This window comes from Asterias amurensis, chromosome 7 (genome assembly GCF_032118995.1).
Source record: "Asterias amurensis chromosome 7, ASM3211899v1".
Classification (NCBI taxonomy): Eukaryota; Metazoa; Echinodermata; class Asteroidea; order Forcipulatida; family Asteriidae; genus Asterias; species Asterias amurensis.
This window is the reverse complement of record NC_092654.1, coordinates 2,063,360-2,076,977: the sequence shown is the minus strand read 5'-3', so window position 1 is coordinate 2,076,977 and position 13,618 is coordinate 2,063,360. Positions and strand designations below refer to the sequence as shown.

At 37.8% G+C, this 13,618-nt stretch overlaps 1 protein-coding gene across 1 annotated transcript; it reads right to left on the bottom strand.

The window, feature by feature from the left end:
• Window positions 1–2,467: 2,467 nt before the first annotated feature.
• Window positions 2,468–13,490, bottom strand: LOC139939409 (mitochondrial carrier homolog 2-like). The gene is made up of 11 exons (XM_071935259.1): window positions 13,259–13,490; window positions 11,620–11,704; window positions 10,946–11,052; window positions 8,976–9,080; window positions 8,329–8,438; window positions 7,934–7,993; window positions 7,695–7,788; window positions 7,395–7,442; window positions 6,901–6,968; window positions 6,509–6,584; window positions 2,468–5,350 (listed from the first exon to the last, which is right to left on the bottom strand). Exons 1-11 carry the CDS (start codon window positions 13,364–13,366, stop codon window positions 5,258–5,260), a joined length of 954 nt encoding a protein of 317 aa, XP_071791360.1. The 5' UTR covers window positions 13,367–13,490; the 3' UTR covers window positions 2,468–5,257.
• Between the last annotated feature and the right edge of the window lie 128 nt (window positions 13,491–13,618).

Below are 13,618 nucleotides of genomic sequence, written 5' to 3'. Positions count from 1 at the left end.
TTACATAAACTGAAAAACCTGTAGTAAGTTTAAATAGATCAGTCAACTGGTTCACGAAAAAAGAGTGAGAAAACGATTACACATTTTGAAATAAAAATGAACACTTACTGAGCGATAACCTACAACGGGAATTTTTATTCCTCCTTTTCTCATCAAACATGAAATTTCAGACAAAAATATTTAAATTGATGTTTTCTAATATCATCATCATTAGACCAGGTAAAATTTACGTACATATGTTATCCTAGAGCAGTTTTTTTTTCTTACCAATTCTGTATAGTTCCTTTAAAGGGAAGGTACATGTTTGGTAACTACTCAAAACAAATATTAACTTAAAGACTATCTTGGTAGGAAGAATTGGAGAGCTGTTGATAGTATAAAACATTGTGAGAAACGGCTCCCTCTGAAGTAACGTAGTTTTTGAGAAAGAAGTAATTCCTCACTAAAATAATAAAAGACATCTGAAAGCACACAAATTCGTCCAGCAAGGATGTTTCCGGTGGGGGCGGTTCAATATTTTTTCGCAACTTTGATGACCAATTGAGCCCAAATTTTCACAGGCTTGTTATTTTATGCTTATTAGTGATCGGGTACACAAAGTGAGAGCACTGGTTTTTGACAATTACCAAACGTGTACAGTGCGTTTAACATTAAGTTGCGTTGGTTATAGGTAATGCATGCATTGCTCCAATCAAGAACAGTAATCCAGAAAGCTTACACGCGTTTTATTTTGTATTCCAAAGGAACGTGCTTGAGGGTATTCCAGAGGAGATTCTCAGGTTTCTCGAATTTAAATAGAATTTGCCTTTTTTGTATGAATGGTCATGTTTTAAAGAGCACGGGGTTTACTGCAAATTACATTGTCCGTATTCCCAACAATGCCGATGAAATTGCTGCATTTCTTTTCTATTTGTTTCAATACAAGTTCGCCCCAAAACAAGGCTTGCTTAAAGCCACTCTATAGTTAAGGGGCTAAACTGTTATTGTGATTCTTGAAACACATTATCTACACCTAAGCAGAGTCCATCTGCAAAATGACACTTGTTGCTTTCAGCTTTTACGCTCTTGTGCTTGTTCTCGTTATTATTCTTTCTTGTCCTTCCAATTCCTAATGTCGTTTCTTCTTTTCTTTATTTCTCTTCGCATTCCAGTGGGACATAGGTATGTTTTATGTTTTGTCGATAGTGATGTCAAACCATATTTGAGTTAATTTCAATGTGCAATGTTTTTAAATTTAGGGGAATGGCTTTACTATTCCACCTATGTTTTTTTACTGCCAGCTTGCCTCCTATTTAATTTCAATTTTAAATTAATGTAAGATTGTTCTAAGTCAGCATTTGTGCTGCATGGACAGTTTGTTTCATAAACCGTTTTATCTATCTATCTGTCTATACCGAATACATTTTTGTTAAAGAACGAATATTTTCTAGTGTTTTGGGCGACTTTTTTAGTTTTCTAGGTTGTGTTTTTCTTCTCTTATTCTTGTTCTTTCTCTTCTTCTTTTCCCCCTTGTCTGTCTAGTGTCTCTGTTCTCTTTTTTGCTTTGCAAGGGGACAGAGTCATGTTTAAGGTTTTGTCAATACTGATGCCAAAAAAGAAAATTCAAGAGCGAGTTTCCTTTTGAGAAAAATTGCGCGCATTTTCTTGCCCTCTTAGTATACAATATTGTTTGTTTAACAGAGCACAATGTCCCTCGAGGGGAACAGAAAAGGTTACAGTAGAAACACGAACATATAACAAGATATACTCCTCGGCCGATAACTTGATATCGTATTCCGTCAAATATCACCTCTTTACTTTCAAATGCTCCCCAGACAATTCGCCTAAGATACGGGGCTCAATTTTCCCGTCATGCACCGGTAGCTCCAGGACCAAATAAAATCTACTTGAATTGGAAAAACTATGAGGAACTTTGATATGACAAGATGCGTTTAGATTAGAAAATTACGTTTTGGAGGACGATCAATGAAGATGAGATGTCCTGTTTCTTGCTACTCACTAGTGTATGTGTCAATGAAGTTAAAGGCACTGGACACTTCTGTAAGTCTCAAAACAAGTTAGCATAAAAACTTAATTTTTGTTTTACTTGGCTGCCGATAGTATAAAACATTGTGAGAAACGTCTCCCTCTAAATTTTTATGAAAGAGGTAATTTCTCACCTCAAAAATAATAGAGTGCAGCTGAAGATTTTTATTATGCATCTGAAAGCACGCAGATTTGTTGCACCAAGGGTGTTTTTCTTTCATTATTCTCTCGCAAATTCGATGACCAATTTAGCCCATAATTGTCACAGATTTGTTATTTAAAAAACATAAAAGTTTATGTTTTGGGGGGGGATACACCAAGTGAAAATACTGGTCTTCGACATAACCAAAGTTGTCCAATGCATTAGTTGTTTAGTTTGAGAACATTAAATTAATGCACACAGAATGGTCCAAAGACAAACCTTGGAGACAAAGATACAAACTTAGTTAATTACGCATTTATTATGACTTGTCCATTATAACAAAACTCAACTTAAAACAGATGACTTCTTAAAACTATCTTCAAAAGATTCTTGTTTAAATTGCTTTAAAATCATATTTGTGTTCCATTTGAAAAAAAATACAGAAGCATGATGCATCACTATATTCAGATATAAAAAATAACAGACATGTGCATTGCCTAATGATTAACAAGACAATAGAACTAATTATAAATACCCTCCATTGACTTTAGTTTATTTCCCTTTGGTTAAAATGGCAACTACTGTATCCATAATGTAATGTATTTATGCCCATTGTCTATTTATAGGTACAGCACAAAAATAAACCTTAATTGGTGAAGCCACATTGTTGTTCCTCCCCTTCAATTGTGGCCAATTTCATAGAGCTGCTTAAGCAAAAACTTTGCTTGAGCACGAAAACAGTTTACCTATTTTACACATGTTACTGGCAAAAATTTCATGCCACATACATTGCTTGTGACTGGTATTTAGCTGTTGTTCACTTAGCATAACAATTAAGTAGAGTCTTGGCCGGTAATCTGATTTCACTAAGCAAGGATATTTTTGCTTAAGCAAAATTTTGTGCTTAAGCAGCTCTATGAAATCGGGCCCTTGTCATAATCAAGCAATTGTGGCTTACGCTATCGCCCATGGCAACAGAGCCATTGTTGAAGGGCAGCCATAGCCACAAGTCGTTTATTGAGACACACCCTTATGTAACCAAAACCGAGGCTGGAGGGAAATTAGTATGGTCCCTCTGCAGGGAAACACAAGCTAGAAGTGTGTATGTCTGGGAACAAGGCCCCAACTCCATAAAGCCTGCATAAAGCCCCCAAAACTTTCTTAGCACAGATACATCTTGCTTAGCAGAAACAGGTTACCAGCCAAATTCCATAAAGTAATTGCTTCCACTGGTGCCCAAATCATGTTTTGCTTAGCAAATTCCAGCTTTCCTGCTTTACATGTTTAAGCAATTGTGGATCAGTGCCTTATTACATGGCTTTGCTTATCAAAGCCAAAGAATCAGCCCTTATGGAAGCAGAAAGTTCCACACTTTATGTCAAGTCTATTTCACAGGTTGGCAGGGAATTTTTGCTTGTGCGCGCGTCATACTCCAAGTTACTAAGCATTCTGAGCTGACACAGCTAGCGCCAAAATTAGGCACTTGCCCCTGTAAGCAAAGAATGGTGAATGCAAGCGCAGGATTCAGCAGTAAGCAGAGCCATTAAATTTGGCCCTGATGGTAAATATTGCCACAGATGTAGTCTACTTGTCTACAGTTGATTCAAATCTCTAAATAAAACTCCCTAGTGACAAAAACCTGCCTGTATTATCAACACCTGATAAGCCTAGAACAAATATTATTCACAGCAGAATTATTCAACATTTCAGAAAGATAATCAAGCAGAACAAAGAAATGCTAGAAAATCTCAGACACCGAGTCTTCCCAAACAGGCATCGAGGGATGTTGATATTGTCCAATGCAAAAGGGAACATGCAAAGAATTAAGGATACAGACTTATGAATAATTACAGAGTTGTTAGCCTTTGTTTAGTGTTTTTATACTTCCCTAGTTACTTTTTTAAAAGTCACTTTTAATGACCAAGAGTTACTGCTCGTCATGAGATGTGAAATCTTTGCAATAAGAAAGGCAAGTCAGAAACTTGGCAATTTCTTGTGTAAACCCAGGCTGAAAAACAAACTCTTTGCGTTTTCTTTTAAGCTTTTGATAAGCTAAGCCGGTTAAGTTCACCGACAGAATTGCTCTTACACTATATTCCTGTGAAAGGCCAGGGCTCAATTTCATAGAGCTGCTTAGGCACAGAGAGTAGCTAAGCAAAAAAAACAGTGATGCTTACCAGAACAGGGTTACACTAATTTTTGATAGTTGTGTGACACTGTTACAAACTGTGGCTATCTGCTTTTGCTTTGCATTATTTTATGGCTTTCCATAGTTTTATAATCTTGGTTGGCAAAAACTTAGGCTGTGAAGATAACAAAATCCTACACTCCCTGCGCCTTAACGCAATGCCTCTTTGCCCTCATTCATTGCAACTTGTTTGTATCTTACAGAAAATGGATTCAGCCACTCGGTTAAAGTCCCCAATGCAGAATGTCCCGAAAGAATTTGTGATTTCAAAGGAAATTCATTCCATACCTAAGGGTAAGTCAGACAATCTTGTTTAAACAAATTACATACAAAAACATTTCTCTGTGGATATAGCTAACAATCGTGGCTGCCTTGGGTAACTTTAAGGTCACCATGGCAACCTGATTGGCACGTCAACAGAGACAAAAAGAAAATAATATCCATTGTTTGATATCCCTTATACCTCTATATTTTACTGATTTCAAATATACAAATCTAAAGAAACAATATATTCAGGTTTTTGATAACACCATGTACATGAGTAGGATTTGGAACTTTGCATGGTGGAGATACAATCTAGAAATTGCAGTAACACCATGTATATGAGTAGGATTTGAAACTTTGCATGGTGGAGAAATAATCAAGTAAGGTTTGCAGTAACATCATGTAAACAAGTAGAATTTAAAACTCCTCACACATAAAACTCTCTGTTTGAGTTGCAATAATTCTGAAAAGAACCAGTGATCTTCGAAAGAAAGCTAATAGTATTAAATAGGAACCAACTAATATGCCTTTTCGCCAATCTAAGGCATTTTCAAAAAATAGTCCAAGGACACTGATTCTGGATTATACTGCACTTAAATGATTTACATTAATTAGTCTGTGTTTTGTCCACACCTTTATCAATCTAGGGGTGTTAGTGGCATTGTAGACATGGTCATCTTACTCGGTTCGTACTTGCGGAACAGGATGCTAGATCCACGCTTTAGAAGACCCTGTCGTTCAAAGAGGGAGAAAGAAAAACTAGTCAAGAGAATGGAATTTCAAGGTAAAGTATACTTTTGGTTTTTGAAAATGTTTGATTGGTTTAATCCTATATAAATGTGTAGATATATGCAATAACACTAACCTGTGAAAGTTTCATTTCAAAAGATGGGAGTGTTTTTCAAATAACAAACATACCTACATGTGTAGATTTGGCATTTAGGATATGAACATAACTTATAATCAGAAACTGTCAACACTTGTGTTGCCATAGAAATGAATTTTAAAACAAATTCAATTTCAACATCAAAATGACATAATGCTAAAATTTTGCACGGAAAGAGTATCAAGTAAATTGCCACTTGAACGTAAGGTCAAAGGAATTTTTTCCACTAAAGAAAACCCCCTGTAATAGCAAGAAAGAAGGAGCACGAACCAGGCCTAACTCATCTAAAAACACATTTTGATTTCATGGTTCTCCTCCACTTGTTGAGAAAGAACACGGTCTAAAACACTTCTATTGTAGCTGCAACATTGAGTAATCTTAAGGACATTCTTTAAGACAGATAAGCCAATTAGAGCGAGATCTTGACACCTTTGCACAAGGTCTAACCATTAATCAGGTATCTTCTCATTTTGATGCGATGATTATTAACGTGCTTGTGATCATGACACAGTTGTTTAAGGTCTTCACATTAAAGGGCGACTGTCGCAATGATCATCAGGGGCCAATTTCTCAAAGAGCTAAGATTTATCTTACTGCAAATCAATCGTAGTTGCTAAGTAAAGTGTAACGTAAAGTAAACGTGCAGTGACATGAGCTTTCCATAGATGCCCACACAGTACACTCCTATCACGTCCGCCATAGAATTTGACAGCGTACCTCTATGTGAAATGAATGTAGGTCAAAGGTGCATGTAAATGCCGGTATAGAGGCAGGTGTCTGGCGTTATTCACAAGCCATGAAGTGTGACATGAGATCTTGAGCCTAACCCAGTTACTGCACACATTGGTCACAGATCCGACACAGAGGGTGCTTGCTTGTGTACAGTAACTGGTCATAGATTCCTATGGTCTCTTTGCTATTATATACAGCCACAGGCCTGCCATGATCATGAAAACAGTTCCCCTACAACTAACAGACGTGTCATGCTATCCGTTTAGCTTACCTTTCCTCTAAGATCTACCCAGCATCCAATCCAGTTGGAGTAAACAGGCATAAATGGTAGAGACCCAGCAGCCAGCCTGAAAGTAAAACAATTTCATTCTCATGAAGACATGAAAGGACAAAAAACAGTATGAGAATTTCGGTTTTTATAGTGGACATAGCTACTGTCTTTTAAGTCGGTGGAATTCAATTTAAGCAGGCACTTGGGAGTGAGCAAGTCATGGCACAAAAAATTGTTCAAATCCAACTCGCAAATGGCTTATTGAGCTCTGGCTAGTCCATTTAATAATAATATAAATCCTCGGTTTTGTATTATTTCCTGCAAAGTTAGTGGAGCTACGATTTGAAGTTTGTGACCTATTCCTTTAAAGCACTGTGTAATGGTTTACTTACCCAGAGTTATTAACGGCCATTATGTTGCTGACTAACCCCAATGGGTATGTCACAATTCCAGCGATAAACTGCATCAAGAAATAAAACAAATAATGATTGGCCTGGTAATCGATATGACAACTTCTAACTCTGAGAAGACCTCAGACTTTGAATGTAAAAGCAAAGTTAAATGATTAAACTTTTCTTGTACAAATCGTCAAAGGAAAAAGTAGCTCAATCCAACTCTTATAGACTTCTGAATATCAGTGGAGTCATGTGTGAAGTGGGGGTGGATTACAGTAGAATTACATCCCGCAGAATACAATACACCACTATTAATATTTAATTACGATGCAGACACCTAAGAAGATGAAAACAAAGTCTTCTTTTGTTCATGAATAATCAATAGAAAGAAATTATGCCTTTTACTCAGCGTTGTGTGCTTTGCAATTACCAATGGCAAAGAATCAGAAGATGAGAATGAATCATATTGTGCCATGAATAATTAGACTTACTCCAGTTATGGCGTGTGCATAGCTCCTCAGCTCTGAGATGTTTGACATCTAAAATTGGATCAAATAACAAAAAACACACAAAAAGTGAGACAAGCACTGCTGTTACTATTACTAACTTAATTTATCTCTCGCTATCCCTTTCTTGTGAATTGATGGAACCATAATGCTGTAGTAACCAGCAGAGTATGCCAGCCATCAGGGTTGGCTTCTGTGGCAACTACATGGGCATGCCAGCCATCACATTTCAAAGTCACTAATTATTTTGTTCATCCTCCATTTCCACAAGCCTTTCTTTCTTACCTTATCGTGTAAAAGGAGACTGTTGAACATTTGGTAGAGAGTTCTGGCAAGCCAAAGTGTCAGAACGTCTTGCAAGAGTCTTGGGACTAAACCTCTGTAAGGACAAAAAATAAATATCAATTGAACCCTTAATATATAAATTGACACTGCTGGGGTTGATACTTATTTTTGCTTGTATTTAAGCACTATTTTACTATGAAATAAGGCCCTTCAAAAAGTCAAAAGACAAATATACTCACACAAAAAATCCCTTGATACCACTTTCAGAGTATACCTCACTGTATGGCGATATCCAGCCACTGGATGAAAAAAAACAATGGTGTCAAATATTTTAACTTGTAGAAAATATACTAGATTTATTGACAGAAAGATTTTAGATTTTATCTATATTGGGTAAGACCTTTTAAATTCTACTCCGACAAACTAAAACATGATACAGTTTTGGTGATTACCCTAAAACAAATTTCCATCAATTAGTCCAAGAAATGTCTCTGCCTTAGGTTTGGCCATCTTTCCCAAAAATTTTTTTGAATTTATTCTTATCATCTGTTGTCTGCAGCGAGGAATCTAGTTCCCCATCAATATTCAAACAAAAAGTTGTCATTTAATTTTTATGGTAGCCTGAAATCCATACCTGTATTTGCTTTCCCGTCCAATAAACTGTACCATTGAGCGTACTGCGATGACGTGGAATGGATGGGTGACAATCACGGCACAGCTGTGAGAGACAGTCAGCTTACATGTCTGTAACAAACAAAATACATCAAGTTTTAAACACTTAATAAACAAGTCTCACAAAGCTCATCTACCACTTGCTTAACTGACAACTACCTTCTCAAATGTTGCCCATGTCAGCTTTGTAGATATCGGTCCTGTCAAGATACAGGTATGCAACTGAAACTTCACCAAAATAGAGGAAACCACAAAATTTCAATGAATTTGTATTGTATTTTTCAACTTTGACTGGTAAAACTGAGATTAAAAAAGAGGAAATCAGCTGATCGGAGGAGAAGTTGCATGCCTGAAGATATCAGGGTCACTCTTCGACTGGGTGGCTAGGTAACATGTTCTAGTGGACGGGGGCCAGAGTAAGTCTGTCCTCAAAACACACACACCCTTGCATCCGGTATGTGGGGTACTTCCATTATTATTCTTTTATTCTATTGTTCCCTTTTATGAATACATTCTTTAAAAAAACTTGCAAGTTGGCAAATGTTGGGCAAGTTGGGGACTTTTTAGGCGGTTAGTTGACTAGACTTAATATCATATCTAATGTCTTACCTCTTGTATAAATGTTGCATTGGATATTTTGGCCGTTCCCTTGGATTTGTTGTTCATGGCTTCCAAGTCTTTTTGGTCAGTGACTGGGAAAAATTCATCCATTTTCTGCAAGTAATGACAAATTTAAAAATGAGGACGGTCAATAATGCACAGTGCTTTGATACAAAATTTTAAAGTGTCTGATGAATGCTAAGTAATTAAAGGAACACGTTGCCTTGGATCGGTCGAGTTGGTCTTTGAAAATCGTTCTGTAACCGTTTGTTGTAAAATTTATATGGTTAGAAAGATATTGTAAAAGTAGAATACAATGACAGGCATGCAACTGCCCGATGAAAAAAAAAGAGGAAACTTTTCGAGACCCACAATGGTACCCTAAAAAGTGTTGAGGTTTTTTATGCTCTTAGGTTCATTGTTAGCATGTAAGACAAAGTGGAGTGTTTTATACAACTAAAATAACATGGAAAAAACACCTTGCCTATGTATGCACCGTAATTCGAAGGTGGCAAAGCATTGGGAGTTGATTAAGTTGAGGAAAACTAACTATTGTTGTCCAGGTAATTATGAAATTTGCATAAAATTATTATCCCCCCCAAAAAAAATAAAAAAAAAAATAGAAAAAAAAAAAAAAAAAAAAAAAATTTTTTTTGGGGGGGGAATAATAATTTTATGCAAATTTCATAACTACCTGGGAAACAATAGTTACTTTTCCTCAACTTAATCAACTCCCGATGCTTTGCCACCTTACAATGGTCGGTGCGAGCCACTTGTCCCCGCTTGCCGTCGTTAAATCTCCCTCTTGCACACCACACAATATGCCATTCCTGGCTTGTCCACTTTCCGGACGGTTTCGGAGAGCAGTTTACCGTCTACGTCTTTTTTTTTTCCCAACCAGAACCACTTCCAGGTAGTTTTTACTCCTTTATCTATGGCTTTAATTTGGCCAGGTACCACTCGGTCCCGCTCTAAAATATAATTTCTTTTGGATGTCATTTTGACGGACGTTTGAAGATGCGACTGTTTCGTAACGCAATGTGAGACAAGCACACAGTATACATGTACGTTTGGTAACTAACTCACACACACATACATGTACAACACGTGTATACTATTGCAAAACAGCGGGACCAGACGAAGACACGACCTTAGACTCATTTCAAGGCTGTATAATAACTTGGTTTAGCACACAACTCGCCCGCGCCACGGGGTGCGTTCCACTGTTCCAGATTTTTCGACCGTAAACACGGCTATTAATGACCGCACGCAGTGTGTAAACGTATGCATTGCTTGCTGTGGGCTTTATATTGACCATGCAGTAGAATGGATTGCGTACCGAGGCAGAGGCCAGACCATGCGTTACGATGCATTGTTGAATTTATCTTAAGATCGCGCTAACCGCGGAATGTATTTTTTTAGCGCTAATCATATTTTTAAAAACGCGGAATTCCGCGGAAACGCGGAAGAGTTGCATGCCTGCAATGATCTACACATATATGCCTCGAAATTGCGTGGTTTTCTTTTTACCCTGTCGACTAACACAGTCGGCCATTTATGGGAGTCAAAATTTTGACTCCCATAAATGGCCGACCGTGATAGTTCGCGACGTAAAAGGAAAACCGTGCAGTTTCGAGTGATACTTGTGTGGATCATTATATTCTACTTTTAAAACATATTTCTAACCATATGCATTTTATAACAAACGGTTTCAAACGCTTTTAATAGACCAACTCGTCCGATCCAAGGAAACGTGTTCCTTTAAGGTTTGCGGTGACACCATGTAATAAATCTCTTTGAGTAGTGGTGGCTCTGAGAAGAGCGGGTTTCAGCTCAACGTTTCAATCAGTGTGCTCTGACCGCCTTTTATTAAATGCTATTCACAAGACCTATTATAAACCTCAGCCTTGAGTCACTCATGTAAGATTTCTCTTAATTCTGGTCAGAAATTACATTTTATCTTCCTGTTTTTTCCTTACCTCAGAGACCCTGTTAGCCACAGCTGAGCCTGACAGGGTTCCACATAGACGCGGTACGAACCCTCGGTACAACCCAAGAAATCCATCCACCTTCCAGATGTGCTTTGCTATTAACAGCAAAAAGGGAATAACACATGAAAGGAGAGTTAAAACTACCATGTGATTTCATTATTTTTATCAATTTTAAAGGTAAAGATGCAAAGGTACAATGACAAAAAAACAATCTGGAAAACACCAAATGACCCAAAAAAGTAGCACCACTGAATGATTTCAGAATAAGTAAATTTGATCTCCTGCCACTACAAAAGAAAAAGATGAACACATTTTGGAGAGTTGGTTACTAATGGAGTTGGGTAAGGAGTTACCATTTTAAAAGTGTCAGGTTCTGCCCAGGATTTCTTTAGTGTTGGAAAATGGATCAATTACATGGTGGATCATACATGGACTCTAATCAAAGAAGTGCCAAAAAGGGATGGCTTTGGATACCATACATACTGGTAAATACACAATTTTACATTTCGTCGAAAACCTTTGAAAGGAAATTGAAAGTGTGAGTTAAAACAAAATTTAAATGTGTCGTCCGAAACATAGGTTGGGGAATACTGAATGCGAGCGGGTTTTCCGGCACCGACCACTGTGGGCAGAACCCTGAAGTGTTGTCACATAAAACTTACAGTAAGCAGCGACACCAGGGAGAAGTAATGTCTTGCGAAAGAAGGCGTTTCTTCCTAACTGTGGTGGTAGAGGCTCATACCCAATCTGTGTACATGAAGAATATCACAAGTATTAAGTAAACATCCAGTTGCCTGTCCATGATTCATGCAGCTTCACCAACATTAACTGGAACCAATATACCTCGCCCTTCAAACCATATCAACGGCTTACTGCTGTTTTCACTTGGTTACCAACAATTGGCAACACAGTGTACCTTAAACTTATCCTAACACTTCTGTTTAATGTATTCTGTATAGCCAGGGATTGAATTGGGGGGGGGGGGGGTCCACAAGACCTCAGGGTTTGTTGCTCAACAATTTCTGCAGCTGCATCTGTTTAGTACTGTACAAACACCTGGTGTGGCTATCCTCGCATTCAGAACGCGATGCCAAGAAGACGAACAAATTTTGTTACGTTTATGTAGATCAGCCAACTCAATTTTAAGTAGGTAAGTTGGTGCACAGCTGACCATCTCGGGTAGTAAATTCCAAGCAGGAAGTGTACATTAGGGTACAGCGACTTTTGGTGACAGATCTGATTTGCATTTTTACCCGACCAGCTTTTTTACACTAAATTAAAGAGTAAAACAAGATTGATATCTTCATTGTTATTGGTAATATTCTTCATTAATAAATAATAGTAATCACTAGACTATACTATAGATAGAATAGTTGCGATAAGGTAACCCTCCTCCCGACGGGAGGAGGGTTACATTATTGCAACTATCACTAGAAATGACTGGGCGTGGATGGTATTTTAGCAGTATCACAAAAAAAACATTGTAGATAGTTTGTTTTGTTCAAGATTTGATATTTTGTTAAAGTTTTTTTAACTGCTTATTATTTCAACCTCAAGTCAATCATCTTGCTTGTGAAAAGCATTATGCAGTGTCCAAATTAAGAAACCTGACTTCTGGCTGAGAAAACAACGTTGAAGAATAGGTCTGTTTTACATTCTGGCCACAGCCACTGCCAAAAAGTCTAGACCCAGTAAAAAACTGGGGCGCAGTACTCCTTCGACTCGAGCAGAACGTCAAATTTCGAAAAAAGGAGTGTACTGCTGTACTCTGTAGGCCTACACTACAGCGCCCCAGTTACTGGGTCTAGCCAAAGTCAGTAGACAGTCAGTATAATCAGGGGTCGAAATTGCCACTAGCCCGCTAGCCCGGGACTATCAGATTTACAGCCGGGCTACTCATTTTTCCAGCTTGATAGCCCGACGGGCTAGTGGAAAAATAATGCAAAAATCATCATCACAAACAATAAAGAACTATGTTATTGGTGTATTGTAAAGTTTGAGCCGTGACGCGGGACATAATGTGTCTTTCGGGCTACCAAAATCTAATCAGGGCTATTAAAAATTATTGGTCACTAGCCCTGCTGACTACCATGGAAATACACTTAATTTCGACCCCTGATAATGGTATGATTTATTAGAATTTCACGGTGCCATATGCGCTAAATAAGAATGGTTTTATAATTATTATTATTAATATTGTTGATTGTTTTTTTTGGGGGTGCAAGAATTTTCACGAAATAGATTAAACGCAAAATCATGCAATGATGAGTTCACAACTGAAGCAAACCATGCGCTAATTACCTGAATCAGTGTTTTTACGTAGCCCATCGGATGGGCCACTGCAGTGAGGCCAACATTTATGGCCAGTTGCACCCAAGGGTCTTGGTGGGAAGAATGCCTATGCGCCATTTTAGTAACTGGATTTCGTGAAAAGTTGTCGACAAATCTCAGACTCAGCTTTCCGCACCAGCAGAGTCTGGAGTAAGCACAAGATCGACTGCAGTGTGTCCACCTTTTTTTTAAACTACCGGCACATTTCGCTCGCTACAGTGTCTCATTTGGTTGGGGTCGAGCAAATGGCAACACGGGTTAAATCGTATGTTTTGCTCGAGGTTGATAATCTGACGGCTGTTTTGTTTAAAACAAATTATCAAATAATAA